The sequence below is a fragment of the Rattus rattus genome, chromosome X (genome assembly GCF_011064425.1).
Source record: "Rattus rattus isolate New Zealand chromosome X, Rrattus_CSIRO_v1, whole genome shotgun sequence".
Taxonomy (NCBI): domain Eukaryota; kingdom Metazoa; phylum Chordata; class Mammalia; order Rodentia; family Muridae; genus Rattus; species Rattus rattus.
The window spans coordinates 36484367-36511514 of NC_046172.1; the positions used below are offsets into that span (position 1 = coordinate 36484367).

Below are 27148 nucleotides of genomic sequence, written 5' to 3' on the forward strand. Positions count from 1 at the left end.
TCCACACATCTGCTATAAATCATGTGTAGGGGCCTGGGTCCAGCTCTTCATGTTCTTTGGTTTGGTGGTTCAGTCTCCTATAAGCCCCTGGGCCCCGGGTTGTCGACTCTGTCTGTGCAAGTCTTCTTAAGTCTCTCACGACCCCTCTCACTCCTCAATCCTGGGAAATGGGATATTGGAGATAGATAGAAAGAGTAAAATTGTAATAATCATTAGAATGAATTGCATCCCCACAATGCCAGATTTCTCATTGCGAAAGCTGTGAAAGGTGGAATGGTAACAACCTTTTTGCCACCAAAAGCAATATAACCACCCCAGGATAGCACTGGCGTATACTTTGAGGGCCAGTAAGAAGGTTTCATGTCATTGGCAACCACCTCGTTTCTTCATGTTCCATAACAAATGGTTAACTAGTGTAATTAAAATGCTTCTCAGCTGTTAATGAGTATGATGACTGCAATATGTCACTTATTTTGAACTAGTAGTTTTAAATGCTTGATTTGTCTACTTCCACTGATTTGTAATTTTGGGGAGTTTAAATTTAAATAATAATGATGAATTAAAATGAAAAAACATACAAGAGAATTCAGTGAGACTTGTTTCTGTTTGTAGGGGAAGGGGATGATGAGGTGCACTCAAATTAAGGGCCTTGGACATACTAGGCAAATATTGTACATTAAATTGTATCCCCAGCCTTCTTTCTACATGCTTTTAAGTGTGTTTTAACTATTCTCTACAACTCACACAGCATAAGGGTATGGCCTTTAATGCTTTCATCTGTCTGAATAAATGCACTGGTTAATGTATTGTATTTGCTGGACTTCCAATTTATATGTGCATCTAGAGTATTTATGCATCTATGCAGAGAGAATACAAATACGACAGTAAACATGGTTGTTTACGTTTGATAAACACTAGTAAATCTGAACCTAAAGAAACTGGTTACCTTTTGCTTGAATGAATAATCTTTAAGCATAAATGTTACTCTAAGAGGTCTTAGTTAAAATAATAATCATATATTAAAAGAGAACACCTATCATTTGAATGATTTCTTTTTAATGTATTTTTGGAACTTATATATGTAAATTGATATGAAAGTTAATTTTGGAATGAAATAAAATTTATTTCAGATACAATTATTCCTATGTAGCCTTGCATGCAATACATAATTTTCTAATTGTAGAAAACAACTTTTAGATGCTTGGGTTCTGTTTTTATTTGTACATGGGTTATTTCATTTCTAAGAAAAATATAGTATGTAACAATCTACATAATCTGTTGTCATTCTCATTTACACTAAACATTGTCATCTATCATAAAACTTTTCTAGACTAAATATAGTTATTGTTTTATTTTGATGATTATAATATGGTCATAACGAGTTTTGTCTGAGTTTTTAAAAATGCTGGTATGTTAGTTTATATTTTTGAAAAGTTATTTTCTGTAATTGTTGTCTTATGACTGTTTTATAAATGTGACTAGGGTAAAAATGGTTATAATATTATAATGGCAGAAAATTTGGATACGCCAAACACCTAGTTATGAATTCAAACTTTGGTATCTATTAGCAGTATGGCTCTTGCAATCTATTTGAGGATCAATGTTTTCATTTTTAAAGCGAAGGGAAAAAAACCTACTTCAAAATGTATTTTTGAATTAAATGAGTTATCGATGAATAAGGTATAAAAGATTTTGAGCCATTTCAACTTAATTTCCTGTGAGACTGGAGAAAATAGCGATAACTGGGAATACAAAAATGAGATGATTTAAAACCACCACATGTAACCAGTGGACACTTTTAATCCCAGCGTGCTGGAAGCAATGGGAGATGGATTGATGAATTTGAGGCCAGCCTTGTTTGCATAGCAAGTTCCAGGCCAGCCAAAGCCACATATCAATATCCTGTCATTAAAAATAAATAAAAGGTAGGTAGGTAGGTAGATAGATAGATAGATAGATAGATAGATAGATAGATAGATAGATAGATAGATAGATAGATAGATAGATAGATAGATAGATAGATAGATAGATAGATGATATGATAGATGATAGATAAAATGATGGATAGATAATAGATGATGGATGAGAGATGATAGATAGATAGATAGATAGATAGATAGATGATAGATAGATAGGATGGATGATGAGAGATGATAGATGATGGATAGATGATAGATGATGGATGGATGATATGATGGATGATAGATAAATGATAGATAGATAGATATGATAGATGATAGATAAATGATAGATAGATAGATAGATGGAGAGAGAGAGAGATGGATAGATAGATAGATGAATGGATAGATAGATAGATAGATAGATAATGATAGGATGAATGAAGCACAGTACAACTCAACAAGGCCTGCTCAAATTTTCTCCCCAATTTGTAGCTCATGCCTGAATATATTTAGATTGCCCACTGATCTAGCCAAAATTTATATACTTTCATTTGGTTGTACATAGTATTTTAGAACAACAGCAATGCCTACAGTTTGAAAGATTCCAAATAACACTTAAAATATTAGTACTCTAAGTATTAAGGTATCACCTTAGAACACTGCTCCTTCATTAAAACGTCTGTAGAATCTGTAAATTCTGGAACAAGGATCCACATTATTTTGTCTCCCCTTTCTTCTCTTTTCCTTACAAGTCCAAGAAATACTTAAATTTAGATCAGAGATTACTCTAATATCCACTGGTATAGCTTAAGCCCTTTTATTGATAGTTTTTCTTCTATGAACTAAAAGTTCATTGATTATTGTCTAAATGATAAAAAATAAGTAAAAATATAGACAAAAATGTTATTTCAGTGAATAAACTGTATTTTTGGACAAACTTCCCTAAAGCTGGAGGATTCATTCTGGATTAGAAAAAGGTATCAATAAAAGGGAACCTTTTAGGTCTTTATAAGTGACTCATTTGTAAATATAGTTTAAAAATCATTTAGACCTTGTCTTAGTTAGGGTTTTATTGCTGTGAACAGACACCATGAGCAATGCAAGTTTTATAAAGGACAACATTTAATTGGCGCTGGCTTACAGATTCAGAGATTCAGTCCATTATCATCAAGGTGGGAGCAAGGCAGCATCCAGGCAGACATGGTGCGGGAGGAGCTGAGTTCTACATCTTCACCAAAAGAAGCAAGAACAGACTGTGCATCCTCAGGCAGCTAGGAGGAGGGTCTCCAAGCCCAATCCCACACTGACACACTTCCTCCAACAAGGCCACACTTTCTAATAGTGCCAATCCCTGGACCAAGCATATGCAAACCATCACAGACCTTTAATAGCTTCTTGGCTCTGAAATTTAAACAGAGCAGTTAGCCTCATTCAACTTACTCTTTTTGACCACCATTTATTTCTTTAGCAGTGAGTGCTAAATTATAGTTTGTATTATAATTCAGAATAACCTTAGGGAACTGGGTTAATAAATCATCAAAGAGAAAATGGGAAGATTGAATAGTTTAAACGATGGTGCTAGAACAGAGAAAATTATAAGGCTAAATATCTGTCTTTTTATCATTACATGGTCAAAAGTAGTGAATTTTAAAATAGTAACATGAGCTTGGGTTTACTGTTAATTGTCTAAGTCTATGTGAAATGCTAAAGACATGATTTTCAAAAACTTTACTTAGAAGTAATTTGTTTTGTCTCTTTCAAATCCAGATCACTATCCCTTGGAGTTTAGGGTTTGTCATTTTTCAATGGGTTACTTTGCCCCTTTAACTTTTACTATTATGTAGTTATGATGTGTTTGTAGATATGTTTATACAAAAATACTAAAACAAAATGGAACGAAAATCCCACAAACATTGAGTTTATTTTCTTTTGGCCTGCTACTTCTGGGCAAGGGAAGCATGGTTGAGATATACAAGGACATTCCATTTGGCAAAATTAATTTTCCTTTTGCCAGCAGGTATCAAATGCAAATAAGTTCTTGGTTACAAGATAAAACATGTAACCCCTTCCTCATCTCAGTGCTGGGACCCAGTCTGGATTTAACCTATGCCAGTACTAACGGGAATAGTTTAATGATGACATCTCATTTAGGGCTGAGTGTTCCGAAGTCTTTCATAGGCCTAGTGAGGCATTGATCTATGACTGCAGTAGTATGTCACTAGAAGTTGTTTTATTGCCATGTTTTTTTTTACCAAAATAAACGTATTAGGGTTTTCCCCAGGCCCATGCCATATCTAGTCTCTGGTAGTTGGCTATTAAAGCAGCATCAGTTAAGGGTTCTATCTCATTTAGTGGGCCTTAAACTCAGCCATAAAGTGGTTGGTCACTCATAACACTTGTGCCCCTGTCGTACAGGTATTTTTGCAGGCAGGTCACCATTGTAGGTTACTGGGTTTGTAGTTGGGTGTTATTTATGAATTATCTTTCTCCTCTGGGAATATGCAGAGTACCTCCCAGCACCACAAGCATTAGTCAGTAGGCAGCAACTTGACTTCTCTATGTTAAATGACGTAAGTGTTCTTTTCAGCAGCAGGCCTTACCGTCAGATTGTGAAGAGCAAACACTAGCCCTGGCAATAGCCTGAGGTTTTTTCTGGGTTGGGGGGCGGGGGGCAGTCCATAAGACCCCAATGATTTAACAAGGTGTGACCCATTTCTATCACTGAAGGTTTTATTTGGGGCAGTGACTATTTAGACTCCTTTCATATAAGCTTTAGTGTACATTCTGTAGTGATACATTTTCATATGACCCTCAAATGTCTCTTAGTGTTGGTCATTCCTTCCCTTGCACCATCATTTGCCCTTCCCTGCCATTGTTCTCCTGATTTATCCCTAATCTAGTTTCCCCTTTATCTCTCCATGACACTGTATTTTATTACCCTTTCTCTTAGAGATGTTATCCCCATTATCCACCCCTTCTCCCAGGCCCTACCAGGTATCTAACCTCTGTGGTGATTTGAATGTAGCCTACATATTGAAAAATTTAAACCTAACATCCACACATAGGAGAAAACATGCAATATACCAATTCTGTAGGTTGCAGCTTTGCATAAAATGCTATCCTTTGCTATACAGAACTTTTCTGTTTCATGACGCACTTCTTAATTGTTGGTTTTAATGCCTGTGCTGTTGGTGTCCTGTTTTTTCCTGAGCCAATGAGTTCAAGTCTATTCTCCACTCTCTATTCTAACAGATACAGGGTATTTTGCCCTATGTTGAGATCCTTAATCTATTTGGACTAAATTTTTTGCAAGAGGATAAATACAGATCTGTTTGCATTCACATACATACAGTAATGCAACTTGACCATTTGTTGAAGTTGCTGTCTTTTTCCAGTGTGTAATTATGCTTCTTTGTAAAAGAAATCAAGTGTTCATAGGTGTATGGACTTATGTCCATGTCTTCAGTTCAATTCCATTGATGAACATGTCTGCTTTTATGCCAACACCATGTTGTTTTTATTACTATAGCTCTATCATAATACTTGGAAGTCTGAAGTGGTGATATCCTCAAGGAGTCCTTTTATTATTCAGGATTGTTTTAGCTATCCTACTTTTTCGTGTGTGTTTCCATGTGAAATTGAAACTCTGTGAAGAATTTTATTCTGATTTTCATGTGTATTGTATTAAATCTGTAGGTTGTTTTTATTAGAATGGGCATTTTCACAGTACAAATCTTACTGATCCAATTAACATGGGAGATTTTTCCATCTTTTCATGTCTTCTTCAATTTCTTTCTTCAGTATCCTGCAGTTTTTATTATACAAATCTTTCACTTGCTTGATTAGAGTTATTTCAAGATTTATTTTTAGGCTATTATGGAAGACACTGTTTCCCTGATTACTTTATCAGGATGCATGTGGAATGTGTACATAGGAAAGATAGTGATTTTTGTGTGTTCATTTTGTATCTTGCTACTTTTACTGAAAGAGTTGATCATCTATAGCAGTTTCCTTGTGGAGTCCTTAGGGGCTTTAGGTATGAAATTAAATCATCTGCAAATAAAGATACTTTGATTTCTTCCTTTCTTGTTAGTATCTTTTTTATCTCATTCAGTCACCTTATTGCTCTATCTTATATACTTCAAGTTCTACTTTGTATAGGTCTGGAGAGAGTGGACATCCTGCCTTGCTCCTGATTTTAGTAGAAATGTTTTACTTGGCTTTCCCTTTAAGGTAATGTTGATTGTGGGATTGTTGCAACTTGCCTTTGTTGTGTTGAAGAATGTCCCTTGTACCCATTTTCTCTCCAGAACTTTTATCATTGAAGACATGTTGTATGTTTTATAGGCCTTCTCAGCATCTAATGAGATGACCATGCTGATTATCTTAAGCGTGTTATATGTGTGGATTGTGTTTATTGATTTGTGAGTGTTGAACCGTCCTTGCATCTCCTGGATGAAGCTTACTTGATAATGGTGGATAATCTTTTTCATGTTTTTTTTTTAATTCAACTTGCAAGAATTTCATCGAGAAAATTTTAATCTTTGTTTATAAAGAACATTGGCATATAATGTTATTTTTTTGTTGGGCCTTTGTGTATGGTTTTAATATCAGGGTAATACTGACTTCAAAAAAGAATTAGGAAATGTTCCTTAAGTTTCTATTTTGTGAAATAATTTGAGGCATATTGCCATTAGTTCTCTGAAGGCCTGGTAGAATTCTGGGCTGAATTCATTACATTCCATAACAATGTTTTCCATGTGGAGTCTTTCTTTTATTGTTCCTTCTAGTTTCACAAATACAAATATACAACAGTATATTTAGCATATAAAGTATATTAGATTGCAAGAATAGCTTAGTAAAAAGTACCTAGATACTAAATGACTAAGTTTTAATAAAATTGGCTTTCAACTATAAAAGCGTACTTGGGGATTGGTATGCAAGAAGTAAAACAAATGAACAAAAAATACCCCAAAAAGCAAACAAAACAACAACAACAACAACAACAACAACAAAACCAAACAACTTCCACAAGAAATTGTGGCTCACTAAAGCATAACTTCTTAAGTAGAAAAAGGAAAGATAAGATTTCTATTGGAGGCTGGAGATCATATATACTATTTTTAAAAAATCAGAAAAAATGTATTAATTTTAATGTAGCTGCATCTTGTCCTTTCATTGATGTTTTATGGCTACTCAGTAATGATATCTTGGTTAGGAAAGATCTTTTCCTTCATGTTCATATGATATATTCATTTATTTAAATCTTTTATATTTTATAATTTAAATAAGGAGTTTTACTTTTCCCTAAATAAATAGCCAGTTGTTCTAGCAAAATGTACCAATCTTCTCTTTCAGGGAAATTTCAAAGGATTGATGGTTAATAAAATATTTGCAATCTGAGCAAAAAGTTTTCCTACATCTTCAGGTTTTGCTTTATCAAGTATATACTAGTTATTGACCATATTTCCTTTCATATACATTTTAGTTTGTAAAATGTAAGTTTTAAAAACCCACAAAGACTTCTTAGAAGGGGGAACAAAATACTCACAGGAGGAAATAGAGGGACAAAGAGTAGAGCAGAAACTGAAGGAAAGGCCATTCAGAGTCTGCCCCACCTGATGATCTGTCCCATATGCTGCCACCAAACCCAGTCACTATTGGGGATGCCAAGAAATGCATGCTGATCCTCTGTCTCTGACAATCTTTTTGTCCCCTCTTCTATAATGTTCTCCGATCACTGAGTGTGGGAGTGCTTAACCCTGCAGTTTGAATGGTTGTAGTGGCCCCCGTCTGTTGCAAAGAGAATTTTCTTAATGAGAGGTTAAGACTACACTTGTTTGTGGGGATAAGGACAAATGTTTATAAATTACTGTTAGGGATTGTGCTGGTAGAGTAAATTAGTGGTTATACATTCTCTTCCAGTGATCATGAGTTCACTAGTACCGAGTAGTTTGTTGAGTTTCCAATGCTAGACATGGAAACCCAATTTGTTGAGATTGTCTTAAGTCCAATTGGAAAGCTGTTGGTTACTGCCAAGGTTTGTGTACCAGTACTGCACCCTTAGGGTTGGTGTGCCATAGTGGATAGTTTTGGAATTTGTAGGCATCATAGTTGGTAGGACTCTTGGTTTCTTCCCACCTTTGCAAAGAGCTTCTGGTACAAATAACATTAAATCAACTGAACAGCTTAAATTTATATGTAATATAAATATATAAATTTAGGTAATAGCAATTCATAAAAAAGAAAGAGACCATGAATTTTAAGAAGAGCTGAGCGGGATGTATGGCAGAGTTTGGAGGGACGAAAGTGAAGGGAGAAATATTATAATCTCAAATTAAAAACAAATGATAAAGTCCAAAGCTATGTCAGACAAAAAAGTATACAAAAACTAGCATTGAGCTTGTTTACTTATTTTGTTTGTTTTTTGAGACATTTCAGTCTATTTCTTTCTATGTAGACCAGGCTGCCTTTGAATGAATTCATAGCGACCTGCCTGCTTCTACCTTTTGAGTGCTAAGATTAAAGGCATGCATCACCATGCCTCACCAAAGGTTACTCTAGTAAAGTTCCAGTATTCCTCTGTGTCATTTATAATCACAAAAAGAAAGGATGGGAGTAGATGGATTAGTGTCATATTCCTCTACAGTTTAAGACATCATGATTCATAATATAAGTTTGTGATCTTCTTGAGCTTTTCTAAATGTACAAAGAATGTTAATCTTGTCACTTAATCCATATCATATATATTTATTTAAAGAAAAATTTAAAGATGGTTATAATTTTTAAAAAGGCTATAAAAATATTAGAGTCACTAACATAGATATAAATTGACCATACTTCTTTTGATATAAGACTAGTTCCTCAAAATCAATGATTATGTTTTATATACAGAATTTTCCTTAAACTGACTTTCTTTTGTCGCTTACTCTTTTTTCTTTCTCCTTTCCTTCCTCCATTCTTCTCTTCCTTTCTTACGGTGTTCTCATAAGGTTATCAGTAACATTGGAACCATCTTTAATTCAAGCAGAAATAATTTTAGTTGTTTTTTTCTTCCTTTTGAGATTTTTGAGATTCTCACTTCATAAGAAGTGTTGAAATACACACACACACACACACCCCATTTTCTAGGAAGACATGACTCAATTTTGTGCAAAAAAGCAAGGTTGCACCTTAGATGATTTACCATTTTTAGCTCATACTACTGAGAGGTCAGGATTATAGTGCATTATTCATAACTGGAAAATGTTAACAGGAACTTAAAATTGCCTTAATTATTATTAAATGAATCATATTCCTCTTAAATGGCTTTTAATCTGTGATGCTATAACCATTGGGAACAAGTTTCCAGGATGACTGATGACAATAAAAAGTAATTATAGGTTTTTTACATTGTTACATACTTTAGTATATTTCTTATTTTCTTTCTTGAAATGAAATGGATTCATTCTAAGTTCATTAGAAATGTTTTTTTAGTCCTATAAAATACCTTGAGTTCATTAGCCTGCCGCTTAAAGTTGTCATAAGGAATGGAAAGACATAGTTCAGAAATGGAGCTCATAATTTATCATGGATAAAACTCTAGTTTCAATTCCCAGAACCACAAAAATTAAAAATTAAAATTATTTTGAATATTTAACATTTTAGTAAAGGAGTTTTCATTTCAAATATAAAATTGAAAAGCCAATATTGGTATAATTTATATTAACTTAAGTATACTTACCAGTATTTTCTATAGCTTTCACCATAACTGCTTTTTGTGCATATCAAGTTATGTTTTTACGTTGTTATGTTTATAATATCTGCAAACCTGTTTTTTAAGAACTTGCTTGTAGCTACTCAAGATATGTCTTGGTAGGTTCTTTGTTGCTGTCACAGGTCCATTTGTAACTGTAAAGACCCCTGTAAAAGACAGTGGTATTATATTTATATGTATGCAAATCTTCTATCCCTCAGGAGCTTTTCATTAAAATTCACCAGTGGATGAATTGGGGATTTGGTTGAAATAAAAACTCAAGAAAAGATTGTTTATACAGCTGCTTTCAAGCAAAGACCGAAATCTCATAGGAGGGTGAATGAATACATTGTTGCTGGGCCAAGCTCAGAAATTTCTTGAGTAGTGTTTTTATAAAATATAAAATCATTACATATGTTGGATCTTTGCCCTTGCCCTCACCTCCCCACATTCCTTTCTCTTTCCCTTCTACATAGTCTTCTTTCTTAAGAAGGGATGATTGTTTATTTTTGTTTTATAGAGACAATTGAAAAATATTTTGTCGTCTTGTAAGACTTAAATAGATAAGTAACCTTAGAGTAATATTTTAAATCACCGCTTTTAGATTATGAAACCCAAGAAAGGCATGAAATCCATGTATCTTTCTTTTATAAACTACTGTTTATGAAAGTAGGCTTTTTAATAGGAATTCAATAAGAATCATATTGCTAAACTCCATTAACTGTTCATTGGCCAACAATAGGAATGTCATTTTAAAATATGACTTAAGAGCTTTAAATGTCATGTAAAAGTTAATTCTTAAATTCTCAGCAAGCAATTATTGTTTATTAAGAAACGTTTTACAGAGGTTAAATTGTGGCTGGAGAGGCAGTGTTTCCTCTGTAGGAAGCAGTGATCAGTTAAGTTGTTTCTACAGCACAGTATTAGCTAAGATACTGCCATTTCATCTGTATGGTTAGGTGTGTCTTCTCTCACTGGGGCCAGACCAGGAGTCCTCTCCTGTATATGTATTGGTGGCTTCATATCAGCTCATGTATGCTGCCTTGGTGGCTCAGTGGCTAAGAGATCTCTTGGGTTCGGGTTAGTTGAGACTGCTGGTCTTCCCATGTGACTGCTCTCCTCAGCTTCTTCCAGCTTTTCCCTAACTCAGCCACCAGCTTCTGTCCATTCGTTGGGTGTAAATATATATGTCTGACTCTTCAGCTGCTTGTTGGGCCTCTCAGAGGACAGCCATGATAGTAGGCTCCTGTCTGTAAGCACACCATAGATAGCATGAGTAATAGTGTCAGGCCTTGGAGCCTCCGCTTGAGATGAATCTCAAGTTGGGCCTGTCACTGGACCTCCGCTCAGTCTCTTCTCCATTTTTGTCCCTGTAGTTCTTTTAGACAGGAACAATTCTGGGTCAGAGTTTTTGACTGTGGGATGGCAACCCCATCTCTCCACTTGATGCCCTGTGTTTCGATTGGAGGTCCTGATCTCCAATCACCAGGGCACCCAGGGCAACATGCAAGGACCCCCTCCCAAATAACCCCAGTAGTTAGGACCCCAGAGTTGTACAGTGGACTCAGGACTCATCCCCTCCACTTGAAGTGTATGTATCTTTAAAAAAAAAATTATTTATTTATTTTATGCAAGTGCTCTAGCTGCATGTTCACCTATATACCAGAAGAGGGCATCAGAATTCATTATAGATCTTTGTAAGTTACCTTTGTAAGTTGTAAGTGGTTGCTGACGATTGAACTCAGGACCTCTAGAAGAACAACTAGTGCTGTTCCCTGAGCCATCTTTCCAGTTCCTATATGTATCTTCTTACAACTGCTTCTTCCTTCCTTGATTACTATCAGACAATTATTATTCTTAGCCACTGGAAAGAATTTAGAGTCCAGAGGGAATGGAAGGAAAGCAGGAATATCTTTTTCTGATCAACATTTTATATGATGGCAATATAATGTATCCTGTATTTTCATGTTTCAAAAAATAACCTAGCTTATCTTGATAAGACTCATTATAAATGTTATTTAATATCTAAGCAATATTGAGTGTAAAAATATTCCAAGATTTATAAAGTATATAAAATGCTATTCAGATGAATTTCAAATAAACAGTAGCACAAAATATGAATCAGGAATCTCAGGTTGTTAAGAAAGAGTATGCTCTCCATGGAGGACGAGTTCTGGGAAAACATTGAAGTCTTATCTCAATACATTTCTCTAATGTGATCATTTTTTTTTCTTTGCAGATTTAAACCACTTTTCTAAATTACTTCCTGTATCTTACATTTTTACCACATTATCCACTTCTATATGATTCCCCTTTGGAACTCCTTGCCTTTCTCCCATATCAGGATACTTATCTCACCACTTTTCCAAGTCCTGTTACCAACTTTTAATTATTCATTCAACAACCAATTATTAAGGGCCTATTTGTTAGGCAGGAATTGTTCTAAGCAATATGATTAAGAAGCTAAACAGAATCAGACATAGTCCATTTCTTCCTGGAGCTAATATTTTATCAAGAGAAAAACACATGAAGCATGGAATCATACAGAAAACAAAATATATGTTAACTAAAAATTAAAATTGGGCATTATTTTAGAACCTGCTTCATAGTCATAAAAATTATGATACCACTGGTTCTTTTCTTTTTGTTGTTTGCTCCATGAGATTATTGAATAATAATAATATTGACATTCATTTGTTATAGGAAAAGTTTGTTCAGCAGAGGATGTGGCTTTAAACTCTGAAATTGTGAATAAGATTTGTTTCATGTCAAAGAAGGATCATGGATGATATACTGAGACTGTGTTTAATAATGGATGAGACCATTTGTTTCAGCAGTTACTTTATGCCAAGATTATCTATTTCACTCAGAATTAATGAGCCTGTTAAAATGATTAGTTATAACCTAAAGGTAAAATTTACCTCTATATCAACATACTTCTATACATAGCATTTAAGTGAAATTAATACCATTGACCACATTATCTGTTGATTGTGATTTCTTATTGAGGATAACATGGGTATAATTCTGAATAATATATTCTATAGGTCTTTTCATGCACTTACCCTACTAGGTATATAGTAAAAAGGATTATTAGTACTGTTGAATCAAATATCTTAAAGACATGTTTAGAAAATATGCATACTGAAGTAAATATGGCTGAAATAGCTGACCCAGTGGTGAGACCAAGCTGGAGGATTAGCTCCTACCAGAGTATCCTCTCTTTAACAAAATGCAACGTGGCTACTAATCGCTATTCCATCTATTGAAGACAAATAGAGGATTTCAGAGCATGGGTCTGAATAAAATCTTTAGTCATTCTTTCATTTTCTCATATTTTCCATTCATTTTCTCTAGTCTTGGAGCAAGGTCACTCCCCTCCCTCCCTGCATGAAATATCTGTCCATTTTAATCGCTTTTTTGTCATTGAGTTTAGTATTATTTTTATATTCTGAAATTAATACCGTGTTAAAGGTACGATTTACAAATATTTCTTCCTTGTGTGGGTTTTCATTTTTCCATATTAATAGTATCCTTTGCTACACAAAAGTCTCAGATTTTGATGAAGTAAAAATTATGTGTCTTTTCTTTAGTTAACTGTAATTTATATGTCTCACCATAAAAAAATTGTATGTTTTCCTTTTGAAGTAAGCATAGGAATAAAATTTTTTATTTGAAATTTTCATTATCTTAAATGAGCATGTAGTCTTTCACACTTTGATTCAAATAGAATCTGCCTCTTACCATTTATCTTATCCATGGAATTTTCAGTTCTATTAATGTGTTGTTATATGGAATCAGATGTTCTTACATATTGCAGCACCATTAAAGAAAATAAATATAAATATATATTTTTCTACATGACAACCCATTTTGACTAGATGGAGAGCACAATATATATTTCTTTAACAAAATCCTTTCGTTGAATTAAGGGTTAAGAACAGATAGTCTTATATGAGAGATTTGCTTGTTTTTACCTATTGAATGTTTTAAAATTATATCTTAATCATATATCCTTCACATTAATGCCTAGACAAATTACATTCTATGTTATAGTGCTTTGCATACTTTAATAAATCTAGGTTCTTCATTGGTATAAGCTAGTTAAGTATCATTATTATTTTAGCTTTTCATTATATGGGTAACCATATTTTCATGGTCCTAATTGAATTTTGCATATGTAAATGATACAATTAAACCTTTCGATAGAAATACAAGCTCTTTAGCATTATAAATGGGAATGTTTTTGACTAGTATGATCAAAATGGTTGCTCTGGAGGATTGAAAGCAATCTTTCTCACTTTTTCTCCATTCTCAATTCAGTGTAGTATTTAAAAGCAGGGAGAATGAACTTGCCTTCATGTGCTACCTTACCCTTTCTAAGGTGTAGAATCCTAGGCATGTCCCAGATTTTCCAATTTCTTGCTACAAAATCAAGCGAGTAATATGCAATAAGTTTGTTTTAAAAAATTAAATGAGAAAATATTTGTAAAGAGTACTTAAGTTAATGTTTGGTACACAATGGAGATACAAATATATATATATATATATATATATATATATATATGTATGTATATAATCGGTCCCTCAGCCTTAGTTCTATGGAAATAAAAGAAAGCTATGAAAAGAATAGTCTTTGTCTAAAATAAAATAGGACAGAGTAATTGGGGACAAACCTAGACAAAAGTTGTCTTCTTTTTCTATTACATTTGATTTTCTTCAACTGTGTATTTGCAGAAGGTTGACTGAATGATTGCAGTGACTGAAATAAAGAAGTGTTTGCAAAGTCACCGTGTATTGTATTGGTTTCATTGTTGTCTAAGGACTAGGGACAAAGTTTTCCCTTCCATTTATTTGAATGCAGCTTTAGAATGTGTATCTGTCATCTTTCCATTTTGCTCATTTGCTGAAAATATGCCAGCATGGAATTTAGCTTCGGTAATTTTTTTCCCATTTGGCTCTTGTTATTAGAGAAATAGTTTTAACTAGCATTGTTTTTACCTGTGTGAAAAGTATGGTTCTGTTAGTGAATGTTATTTTGTCTCATATAACTACAGTTTCTCTCCCCATTATGCTATCTTTTTTTACAAGAATGTAATACAATTTATTGGTGGAAGGTTTTTTGGTTTGGTTTGGTTTGGTTTTGTCTTCTATGATCTGATATAGTCTGATTTAGTCAGAACAGATCCAATCTCAAAACCTCTGGGACTACTTTTTCATCCTGATTTTTCTGGTCAGTTACTTACTGGGTCTACTTAGGGAGTTACTTAATCCTGCTCCTTTTCCTCCCATTAATTTTCTTATCCAGTTTACATCCCCATCACTACATCACTTCCAAGTTCTCCCCTTACACAATCCCACCCCCATTCTCCCCATCCTTGCTCTTTTTAACCTCTTAAGCTTTAAAACTGATATAGCAATAGTTTCCTGGCCTTATTTGATACTTCCCTATCTACTCTCCGTTCTCACGAATATCCTATCATCTCCTGAAGGAATATTCTCTTTGCCTTTTAATTTCTAAATTACTCCTCATCCCCCTCACTGTCTGGCTTCTGTTTTTATTGTTTTAACACACTTTTGTCTAAAATCACTGATGATTTAATTGTCAAATACAGGCTAGTTTCATTCCTTATATGAATGGAATGCTGTGTTTGATTTACTACTTGTCTTTCCTAACTACTTTGTTATCTGTTCTCTTTGAACTACTTTCTGTTCTCTTTAAAAATGCAGTTTTCTGGAGCTATCTTTCAGGTGTGTGGCCCAATATATCTTTGACCTCATGCACCTTTCCCAGAACATCCTACCCATTTATATCTTTGCTTCCTTCACTAATTATCTTAATATATCAAATTGTAATAATCATTTTGCATACCTATCTCAGCCTTTAAAGGTCTGAGGTCTGTTGTGTTTATTATCTTTCTATTACAAGCATTCAGGGCTGTGTGTGACTCATAGGTTCCGCATCTTCCCTTTGTTGATTGCATGAACATTTTCATTTTCAAAATAAAATCCTGTTTTTTTTTGTGACACTATCACATATTTCGTATACACATATAGTATAGGATCTTAAGACACTTAGCATACATTTGCAATGAATAGTGCCAATGTACATGATTATTTTGCTTTGAGACTTTCTGAACCTTCATATACATTATACAGTAGTCTTAAAGTACTTAGGTGGGAGTCTCTCATTTTCTTACACTCATTCTACCTAGACTTGTATCTACTATCTCCTTATTTTCTCTTTCTCTTTTTTTATTCCCTCTATTTCACTAGAGATAAATGGGTCTTTTCTATACATAAACATTTCAAGTATCAATATCTTAACAAAAGAAAACCAAACAGCCCCATATTTTTCAGGTATCCACTTCCTGCTCTCTTCTCTTATTATAGTCTGCTTGGAAGACTCCTCAACTCATTCAATGCTGTCTTATTCCACCACCATGAAAACAGCACCCATAAAGAGAAACCATAAGCAGCATGATATATTCCGTTAATATAAGTCAAACGTTCTTTAAATAATGAGGTAGTTTGTGGTCTTCCAATCGTATTTTTCTTTCTCCCCTGCTATGTGCATATTGGTGAGGGCTAAAATTATTTCACTTGGTACAGCAAAACAAAGATAATTATATGCTGTCAGGAACCAGACTGCTTTTAGGACTAACTTTTTCCCCACTTGGGGCTATGTATCTCCATTATAGGACTTTGTTGTTTTGGTATACGTGTCTTAACCATGTCTCTTTTTTTCTCTTCTTGCTTAGTATTTCTACCCTCTCCTATTTTTTTGCTAAAATGTAGCCAATAGTGGAATCTTAACTCCCTTTTTGATATAACCAATGCCATTAGTTTGTGATAATTGTTTCATTGTCTTGATAATCCTTGCCTAAAATTCTAGAGACCTAATCATAATATTCCAATTAGCCATCTGTGCCAGTCTACTTTAAAGATGATTGAACCTAGCACAGTCAGTAGCCTGGACAGTCCTTATTAATTGCCATGGTAATTTGAAAAAAATATTCTTAAAGCATGAAATTCAATGTGACTATATTTTAAACTTGAGTTAAATCCAAATGATAATGGATTAGGGGATTCATTGCACCTTAAAAAAAAAGAAGAAGAAAAACACTTAGGCTTAAAATGGATGACAGAAAACACAGCGATGGAGGGAATCAAAAGGTTTTTTTAAATCTTTAAGATAGTAAAATTTTAAGTATAAAAAGAATCAATGAATAGAAATTGGATGAAACAGAGTACTTCGTTTTGAAATTATTCAAATAGTGCTATGGTGATAGAAGATAGAAGTCCCGAGTACAGGAAGGCAGATTCATTAGCCTTATATAATGAAGGAAACCCCTCGCTCTGAAATGGTAGTAAATGAAAAGGTTTGATGCACATAACTCTGAAAGTAGGGGGATCTGTTTATATTCATTATTCTGAATATGTGTCTGAAAGCAAAACTTGAAAGATAGATAAAAGTTTTCAATAATTGCCAGGAAATAGGAACCTAACAATGAACACACACACACACACACACACACACACACACACACACACCATATAGAGATTGAGAATAAATGAATGATTTGACTAGTCCAAAGTCCAAACGGAATCAGATCGCGGCGTGCCATAGTAGGAGTTATTGCTTGCTTTCCATCTGTCCATTGATTGGTTTACTTCACCTGGTTTTTTTCTATTCTGTTCTAATTTTATTTTGTAGGTCTTGATGACTGCTTACAGCAGTATATTAAGAACTTTGAGAGGGAGAAGATCAGTGGAGACCAGCTGCTACGCATTACACATCAGGAGCTAGAAGATCTGGGAGTCAGCCGTATTGGCCATCAGGAGCTGATCTTGGAGGCAGTCGACCTTCTGTGTGCACTGGTAAGGACTGAAATTGACTGAAAAGGAGACATTTAATGTCTCTCTTCCACTATCCACTTATTTGTCTTTTTTTCCTCCTCCTCTTTTATAGTCTAAATATAGTTGGAGAAAATTCTCGTTTTTAGCTAAGTATAGCATTTGTATACTTCTGTAAATTTATTACATTAATGCTAAATGAGAAAGAAGCTTAAACGTCAACTAGTAATGACCACATGAAAAGCGAGTTGAAGCTAAGCTAAAGGATTTTTTAAAAAAACTTTTTATTGTTTCTTTGTGGATTTTACATCAAACACACCAACTTTACTCATCTCTCAATCCCCTCATACCTGCCCTCCTCACTTAACATCCTCCCTGCCTAATAGAAAAAAAAATCTCATTGTGGAAGCTGTAGGGTATCACAGTGTGTCTTATGTAGACCTTTTTGCCCACACTTTTTTTGTTCATAAATGTCTATTGCATTGAGTCATTGGTCTGGTTTAATAGTGATGCTTTATATACACAATTATATGTAGTCACTTGTTAAATCCACTTATAAAATTTGAACTATTAAATAATCTTGTTTTTACAAAAATTTAAAGAAAATTATTTAGATTTTATTTCCATACATAATCAGTAAAAATAAACTACAAAACATTATATGGTCACTTTCTTTAGTTAACAAATAATGCATAATGAATTAAAAAATCAATATCAAACTAAGCTTTCTCTAAGCTTGTGGTAATGTGTTAGATATTCTGGTATTTGATGTAGTCAGAATTTTTCCAGATTAAGTAAGGTAAAACTAATCTGAATGGATTTAAATTCTTACAATTATTTGAAAGAGAAGGAACCTAACAATATAAAGACAAAGTATGTAATTTTATAACCTAAAATTTGAATGTTAGCCCAACTAGTTACAGGTAACATGTCAACAAGTCTTTATACTGTACCACAGTTTGTTTAAAGGTCAGTAACTCCTGCCTCCTTGTAGTGACCTGAGACATATGGAATTATGTTTGCATAGTGCCTAATTCTAGCACACATTATATCTTCAACAAACTGTTTTTGAGATGATGGTTTATAAAATCAAGTAGATAATTAAATACAGATCAACAGGTATATCGATTTATATACCAGTAATCTTTTAACTGTGTCTAAGACTTAATTTTTGTCCCTTTGTAAAATATATTTCAGGAGACTGACAAGAAAATAAGTTGCAATGACCAAAATATAGAATATGAGGTAAATATTAGGGGAATATAGTGAAAATAACTTTTTATTAAACTGCATAAGTATATATTGCATAATTAGCCTAATGGAGGATATGTATGTGTTTAATATGTAGAGAGAGTAAAAGAATGGTATTACACATAGATAAAATAATGTATACACACAGAGAGACAGAGACAGAAAGACAGACAGACAGACAGACACACACACACGAGGTGAGAGATAGAGAGTAAGTGAGAGATATTGATTGATTGATTGATTGATTGATTGATATGTCAATTCAGACCAAAATATGGATGCACACTCTATTGAAATCAGGTTTAAGCAGTTACACCTGAAGTAAGGGACCATACTAATGGTAAGGAAAGGGCCCAGTGTTTTAACACAGTAATCTCCAAGTTCATGTTGGGGTGGCCCTGAAGTTATTGTAGAAATAGAATTAGATTGTAGAGAGCTGCTGATCTAGCAGTGTCTGAGTCTCTGTTTGCCACATTTTACAGTATTTATAACTCAGTGTTTCAGATACTGAACTGTATATAAAGATGCAAGGGGGTCTGACACCTTCTTTAGACCTCTATAGGTATTGCTCTTATTTGGTACACAAAATAAATGTTGGCAACATACCCATACATATCACATAAAATCAAAACAAAACCCTTTTTTTCTTTTATTTTCTTGGATTTTTTATTTACATTTCAAATGTTATCCCCGTTCCCAGTTCCCCCTCCAGAACCCCTCTGTCTCCCCCAGTTTCTATAAGGGTGCTCCCCAACCCACCCAGCCACTCCCACCCACCTCCCCACTCTGATATTCTCTTACACTGAGGCATCTATCCTTCACAGGACCAAAGGCCTCTCTTCCCACTGATACCCTACAAGGCCATCCTCTGCTACACATGGGGTTGGAACCATAGGTCCCTCCCTGTGTACTCTTGGGATGGTGGTTTAGTCTCTGGGAGCTCTGGGGTTGGTTGATACTGTTGTTCTTTAAGGGATTTCAAACCCCTTCAGCTCTTCAGTCCTTTCTCTTAACTCCTCCATTGGGGTCCCCATGCTTAGTTCGATGGTGAGCATCTGCATCTGTATTTGTCAGGCTCTGGCAGAGTCTCTCAGGAGACTGCTATATCAGGCACCTGTCAGCAAACACTTCTTGGCATCCCCTATTGTGTCTGGGTTTGGTGGCTGTATATGGGATGGATCCCCAGGTGGGGCAGTCTCTGGATGGCCTTTCTTTCCTTCAGTCTCTGCTCCACACTTTGTTTCCATTTTTTGTTCCCCCTTCCAAGAAGGACTGAAGCATCCACACTTTGGTCTTCCTTGTTCATGGGCTTCATGTGGCCTGTGGATTGTATCTTGGGTATTCTGAGCTTTTGGCTAACACACTTATGTGTTCCTTGGTTTACCTACTCAAGATGATATTTTCTAGTTCCATCCATTTGCCTAAGAATTTCATGAAGTCATTGTTTTTAATAGCCGAGTAGTACTCCATTGTGTAAATGTACCATATTTTCTGTATCTGAGTCCTGAGGTTCATGACTATCTAGTTTTTGACCTTTACAAAAAAAAAAAAACAAAAACAAAAAAAAAAAACCAGGCATGGTACTGGTACAGAGACAGGCAGGTAGATCAATGGAATAGAATTGAAGACCCAGAAATGAACCCATACACCTATGGTCACTTGATCTTGGACAAAGGTGCTAAAACCATGCAATGGAAAAAAGATAGCATTTTCAGCAAATGGTGCTGGTTCAACTGGAGGTCAGCATGTAGAAGAATGCAAATTAACCCATTCTTATCTCCTCGTACAAAGCTTAAGTCCACGTGGATCAAGGACCTCCACATAAAACCAGATACACTCAAACTAATAGAAGAAAAAGTGGGAAATAGTCTCAAACACATGGGCACTGGGGAAATTTTCCTGAACAAAACACCAGTGGCTCATGCTCTAAGATCAAGAATAGACAAATGGGATCTCATAAAACTGCAAAGCTTCTGTAAGGCAAAGGACACTGTGGTTAGGACAAAACGGCAATCAACAGATTGGGAAAAGATCTTTACCAATCCTACATTTGATAGAGGGCTAATATCCAAAATATACAAAGAACTCACAAGTCCAGAGAATCAAATAACCCTACTAAAAAAACAAAACTTTTAAATTAAAAATTACTAGTGTAGTGCACCTATTTCAAAAGGAAGTTATTTAGAAGGAACCATGTGACGAAGACAAGCTGTAAGAAAAGAGCGATGGAGTACATGAGAAAATGAAATGTGGTTTGCTGTCTTATATGATGGTATATATTGGAAGAAAAGGTCACATACATATTCCTGTCATATAATTTTTAATTTATTTCTATGGTAGTATAGTTGGTTCTTTGGGAAGAATGCTTGTCTAATTAGCATTTTTCTTTAATTTTCTGTTTCAACAATTTAGCATGTACAAGCATTGAATTAATATCATCACTGAATCAAACTTCTAGAGGAACTGTGACTTTTTCCTCTAGCCTATATAGCCTTTGATTCTGAAATTTCTGTTCTTAATATAAAGAAGGCAAAAAAAATTACCAAATGTATTTTGTTTATTTTAAGCTATGCTAGCTTTTTCTCTTGTTCTAAAGTTAGTCCCTGTCTTAGTCAGGGTTTGTGTTCCTGCACACAAACATCATGACCAAGAAGCAAGTTGGGGAGGAAAGGGTTTATTCAGCTTACTTCCATTCAGCTTATATTTCCAAATCCCCCAAGAAGGTCAGGACATGAACTCCCACATGGTAGGAACTTGAAGGCAAAAGTAGATACAGAAGCCACGGAGGAGTACTGCTTACTGGCTTGCTTCCCCTGGCTTGCTCAGCTTTCTTTCTTATAGAACCCAGGACCACCAGCCAACGGACGGCACCACCCACAATACACTGGGTCCTCCCATCCTTAATCTCTAATCGAGGAAAATGCCTTGCAGCTGGATCTCATGGAGGCATTTCCTCAAGGGAGGCCCTTTTCTCTGTGATGACTCCAGCTTGTGTCGACTTGACACACAAAACCAGCCAGTATAATACCTATGAAGAATAATTATTGTAGCTGTTAAAAAAAATGAAAGGATTTATTTAGTCATTTTTCTTTTTCTTTTTTTGAATAATATTCATTGAGTATCCTATATATTATATATACAATGTTATTCCAAAAAGAAGATATTTATGATTTGGAGGCTCATTAATTCTTTCAATCTATGATGCTATATCATTCTTAAACAAAGGCATAAATATTATTGAAAATTGTAAAAGCATAAAGTATGAGTGGTTTATTTTGTGGCCCTTAGTTTGTGTGCTGACAATATATTTTATTGAAAATCATAAGTGAATTGTTTATGATTAATAAACATAATTATCAGTATACAAATTCTTTTTATTTCATTTTATATATTCTTTTCATAGAATAGATATTTTGTATGAAAAATCCGAGGTCGGGAATTGATAAGATGTGTTTCTTTAAACCGTAATTGCTTAAATTATTCAAAATTATCTGCTTTCTAAAATGTTTCATTAAAGCACATCTTTGACAATTCACAAATATTTACAAAGAAAAGTATTTAATTCTAAGTACCCGCTGTTTGGTGCATTCTGATTGAAATAATGTTGAATTTTTTGCTAGATGAGAATTTCCACTAGTTTGAAAACTTGATTTCCTAAAATGTGGTCCATGCTTCTTCATGTCTTTCATGTATAACATTTCAAATGCAAATAAATAAAATGGAAGACTTGCATGGATGGAGTGCTAATTCATTAAGACTAGACTTTCTGTCGGTCTGTTAGTTCTAAATCATGACTGGTTCCTGGCCCATGTGTTAGTAGCCAAATATATGAACATATAGGTAATAAAGAGGACAAAGAAAGCAGTTAAGTACAGCTCATAAAGAAACTTTTGTTTTCTTAAATAAATCCTTTTGATAACAGCTACGTTGGTTTAAATTTCTGTTGCTGATGAAACACTGACTAAAAAGTAACCAGGGAGAAAGGTTTGTTGTTTTTTTTGCTTCCCATATCTCAATCCTTCATTTGAAAGAATTCAGGGCAAGAACAAAACAGGGCAGAGACCTGAAACGAGCTGATCCGGAGGCTGTGAGGGAGTCTTGCACTTCATAGCTTGTTTAGACTACTTTCTTATAGCACCCAGCTCCACTGGCGAAGGGATGGCACCACTCACAATGGGTTAGCTTTTTCTATATTGATCATTAATCAATGAAATGTCCTACAGACTTCCCAGCATATACCCAGGTACTATGGAAGCATTTTTCTCACTTAAAGTTTACTCCTCTCAGATGACTAGTTTGTGTCAGGTTGACATAAAAACTAGCCCCTAACAGTGGAAGAGGGGGTTTCTCTGATTCTTTTGCCTGCTCTTGGGACTCTTTTATTCCTATTGGGTTACCTCATCCATCATTGATAGGAAGCTTTGTGCCTTATTTTATTACATCTTTTTATGCAGTGTTCTGCTGATAGCACTGGACAGCCTGCTGTTTTCTGAAGAGAAATGGAAGAGGTGTGGATCTGAGGGAGAGTGGAATTAGATGGGGTAGGGATGGGGTAACTTCTGGGGCTGTGGGAAAAGGAAAAAAGGCTGTGATTGAATGTAATATATGAGAAGAATAAAAAACATTATAAATTGGACCAAAACACTGTATTAAACACAAAACATGAAAAAAAAACTAGCCTGCACATTTTTATTATAGTCTTTCCCTTGATGTCGTCACAAGCAGGCATTTGACTGTGGGCTCCACTAAGTCAGAAATCTATCTTAGTCATTTGTAATTCTAACATTGCCCTACTCCCATCATGTAGGATGAAGAAAAGCTTTTAATGAATAAAGGAAATACTGACATTAGATGTATTTTTCTCTTTTATTATTCAGAATTATGGCTTAGAAACAGAAAATCTAAAAACCCTTTCTCACAAGTTGAATGCGTCTGCCAAAAATCTACAGAACTTCATAACAGGAAGGAGGAGGAGCGGCCATTATGATGGGAGGACCAGCCGAAAATTACCAAATGACTTTTTGACCTCAGTTGTGGATCTGATTGGAGCAGCCAAGAGTCTTCTTGCTTGGTTGGACAGGTAGTCTCTTCCCTGTGTTTCGTAACTAACCCCTTATTATACAAAGGTTTATACCATAGCATTATTTCATATTTCCTTATGAAAATATTAGGCAGATCGAAACACAAAGTAATTAAATTTTGTGACTAATAAATCATAAGAAAATTTGATTATGATTCATAATAGTTTGGGGTCAACATCATATAAATATGAATCTTTTAGGAAATTTTATATCAAGATAAATCTACAATCACTAATTTATCTCTGTCAAGCACTATTTTTGTTGTTTTATAAGCAAAATTACTCTTTGCCCGTTGTAACAAAATGAACAATTTCTCCTGAATTTCTTCCTGTATTGTTAATGATCTTCTTTAAATAAGTAATGAGTAAGTAGATGTTGCTACATTTTTAGCATGTGTAGATCATCTCCCTATCATCGTTTTGTACATGTCTTGTGATGTATGATATAAAATTTATAATATAAAATATAAACATTACACTTTTATATTTGGTTAAATATTGCCATGAAATTGTATTACAATTAAAATGAAACTAACTGAATGCTCTGTTTCCATAGCTCATGGTGTTGTTGTTGAATAATCCATAAGAATTTCTGATAATTTAGTCTTGTCAAAATGTCTCCTCCAATGAATGTTAGTAAAATACAAATTGGCCTTTTAAAAAATGAGACCTTATATATAAAGTAAAGGTTTTATACATTTTTTAGTGTTAGTTTTAGTTTTTTGAGGCTAAATAAATAAAATGTATTTTAATATACAATAACATTATGAAGTTCTAATTATACCTATGTCAACTACACTGATCAATTGTTCAAAGTAATTGCATTTTTAAATTTTTTTGAGAATTTCATATATTAAAACTGTGCTTATTTAAGTTCTACCACACACACACTCTTTCCTCCAGCTCTTCCACACCTTCTCAACACATAACTTCTTTTATTATTTATTAAGCACACACACACACACACACACACACACACACACACACACACACTCACACTCCTCCACACACATGGGTTCATTTAATGTTTGCTCAGTGTATATGTGTTTAGAAGATAACCTTTAGTTGGCTAGCCTATGAAGTTATTTGAAAATACAAACTATTTTGTGATATTTAATTAGTAAAGGAATACTAAGAATATGATGATGCTTAAGTTGCTTCAGTACGTAAATAAGGCCTAGGGACTAGTAGGAGCCGAAGAGTCATCAGATGGGGGTATTTGTTGAAGTTAAGCCTTGGTTCTTGTTTCCCAGCTCCATGTCCCCAGAAATAAGATTCAGAGTCAAAGTATATTTACAAACACCTTGGCCATATAGCTAGGCTCTTCTCTGCTAGATCTAACTTAAAATAGCCCATTTATTCTAGCCTACATTCTGCCCCATGGCTGCTTACCTGTGCTCAGGCACCGTGCATCTCTCTCTTCACATCTTCCTAGGAATCTCCCGTCTCCTCCTCTCCCAATTCTATCTCCCCCAGTGTCCCTGCCTTCTGTTTTGTGCCTAAGCCATATGCCATAGGCTTTTTAATTGACAGGCGATGTATGCATACAGTACACAAGATGGTCTCTCTCCACCTATTTGTGATGAATAAGACTGTCTGAGTTGGCTGACCCAGTGAATAATTAAAATAGGCAAACCACCATTGAGCAGCAGATGGAAGGAAAATAATAGAATGTGTTTTGGATTATGGCACTTGATTTTCAAAATACTTAAACCTTAAGTAACATGCTATATGACTTTGTTATGAACTAACCTATTGATCTAATTATCTATTCTTTTACCGCGATAGGTAGTTCAAGACAGCAAAGTTTTTCTTATACTTTGCTCATGGACACCATAGTTATTCAGAAGAGGTTCCAGCCTGTACTTTATATTTTATGTAGAGATTTTCAAGGGAACAGAGAGATATGGGATAAGAGATGATCCCTGTGGACCAACAACAATTGAAAAATGGATAGAAATTCAGCTCATGCTAGGCAGTGGTACTGTACGCCTTTGATCCCAGGATCAGGAGGCAGAGGCAGGTGGATCTCTGAGATTGAGGCCAGCCTGGTCTACAGAGTGAGTTCAGGACACCCAGGGTTATACAGAGAAACCCTGTCTCAAAGAATGAAAATGAAAGTCTAGCTCATGAAAAAAATGTGAAAGTGTAATCAGCATAGAAGGAATTTATGTGAATGTAGTGCCATGGAAGCAAAAGGAACAAAGAATTTGAAGGGAAAAAAGGCAGTTATTAATAGGGTAAGATGTTATTATAAATATTAAGTTACTATTAGAATAGTAATTTACATATAGTAAATCATTAGTTTATTAATAATGATAGCCTTTAATTATGAGTATTTCAAGTAAATAGCATATATGAATGTTAGCTTTCTTTGGAAAGTAAATAATAAAATGCTGTTTTTCTGTTCTGCTGTTTTGTATTCACTGTAGTTGAGAGGACTTGAGTATCAGAGAACTAAGTGTAAAGAAACTTACAAAGAGAAATTTGATAGAAAATATATTTCTAAAATTTAATTCTTCTTAATTTCACCCATTTTATTTGAATGAGTCCCAAAAATTGTGTTTAATCAAGATGCAAGCTTAAGAACAATTCATTTCATTATTGTTCCAAACCGTATGTTATATATCTTATTTTGGTGATTTTCAAAAGCTGTTCTTACTAATCAGTCTTACTTTTCCCTTTGTAGGTCACCATTTGCTGCTGTGACAGACTATTCAGTCACAAGAAATAATGTCATACAACTCTGCTTGGAGTTAACAACAATTGTGCAACAGGTATTAACTGACAACATTTTATTTTGTTGAATTACTATTTATTTTATATTTTAAAAATGAGCAAATGATTCTTTAACTTTTAACCCTTTTTATTTTATTGTTACATGTATTGATGTTATGCTGTGTGTATATATGTTTGTGTATCATGTGCATGTTTGATACCTCTAAAAGCCAGAAGGTTGGATCTCATCTATGACTAGAGTTATAGATGCTTGTGAGCCACCATGTTGGTGCTGGAAATTGAACCCAAGTCCTCTGTAAGAGCAGCTCATGTTCTTAATCACTGATCCATTTGTGCAGCCCCTAGCCAATGGATCTTTAAAATCAAATAATCTGTTGTAAAAGTATGCATGTATCATAAGTTTTGTTTATTGGAAGATATAAAATGAACTGGAGTGCCTAACTTCATTATTTTTATATCATGTCTGTTAGTCTCACCTTCAATGGAATGTCTAAACTATATCACTTTTACAAAATTAAATCACTCAATTCAGATTTTCTGCTCTGATATTAGTAGTTTCACTTTGTGTATACAAATAAATAATAT

The 27148-nt window shown here is 34.4% G+C and overlaps 1 protein-coding gene across 1 annotated transcript in view; it reads left to right on the forward strand.

Annotated features, from left to right (window-relative positions):
- The window catches only part of Cnksr2 (connector enhancer of kinase suppressor of Ras 2), a 227289-nt gene that overhangs the window by 22875 nt on the left and 177266 nt on the right, over positions 1-27148 (forward strand). The window contains 3 exon segments of the mRNA XM_032889343.1: positions 17354-17517; positions 23622-23824; positions 26514-26601. Of these exon segments, the coding sequence (XP_032745234.1) occupies positions 17354-17517; positions 23622-23824; positions 26514-26601 (455 nt within the window).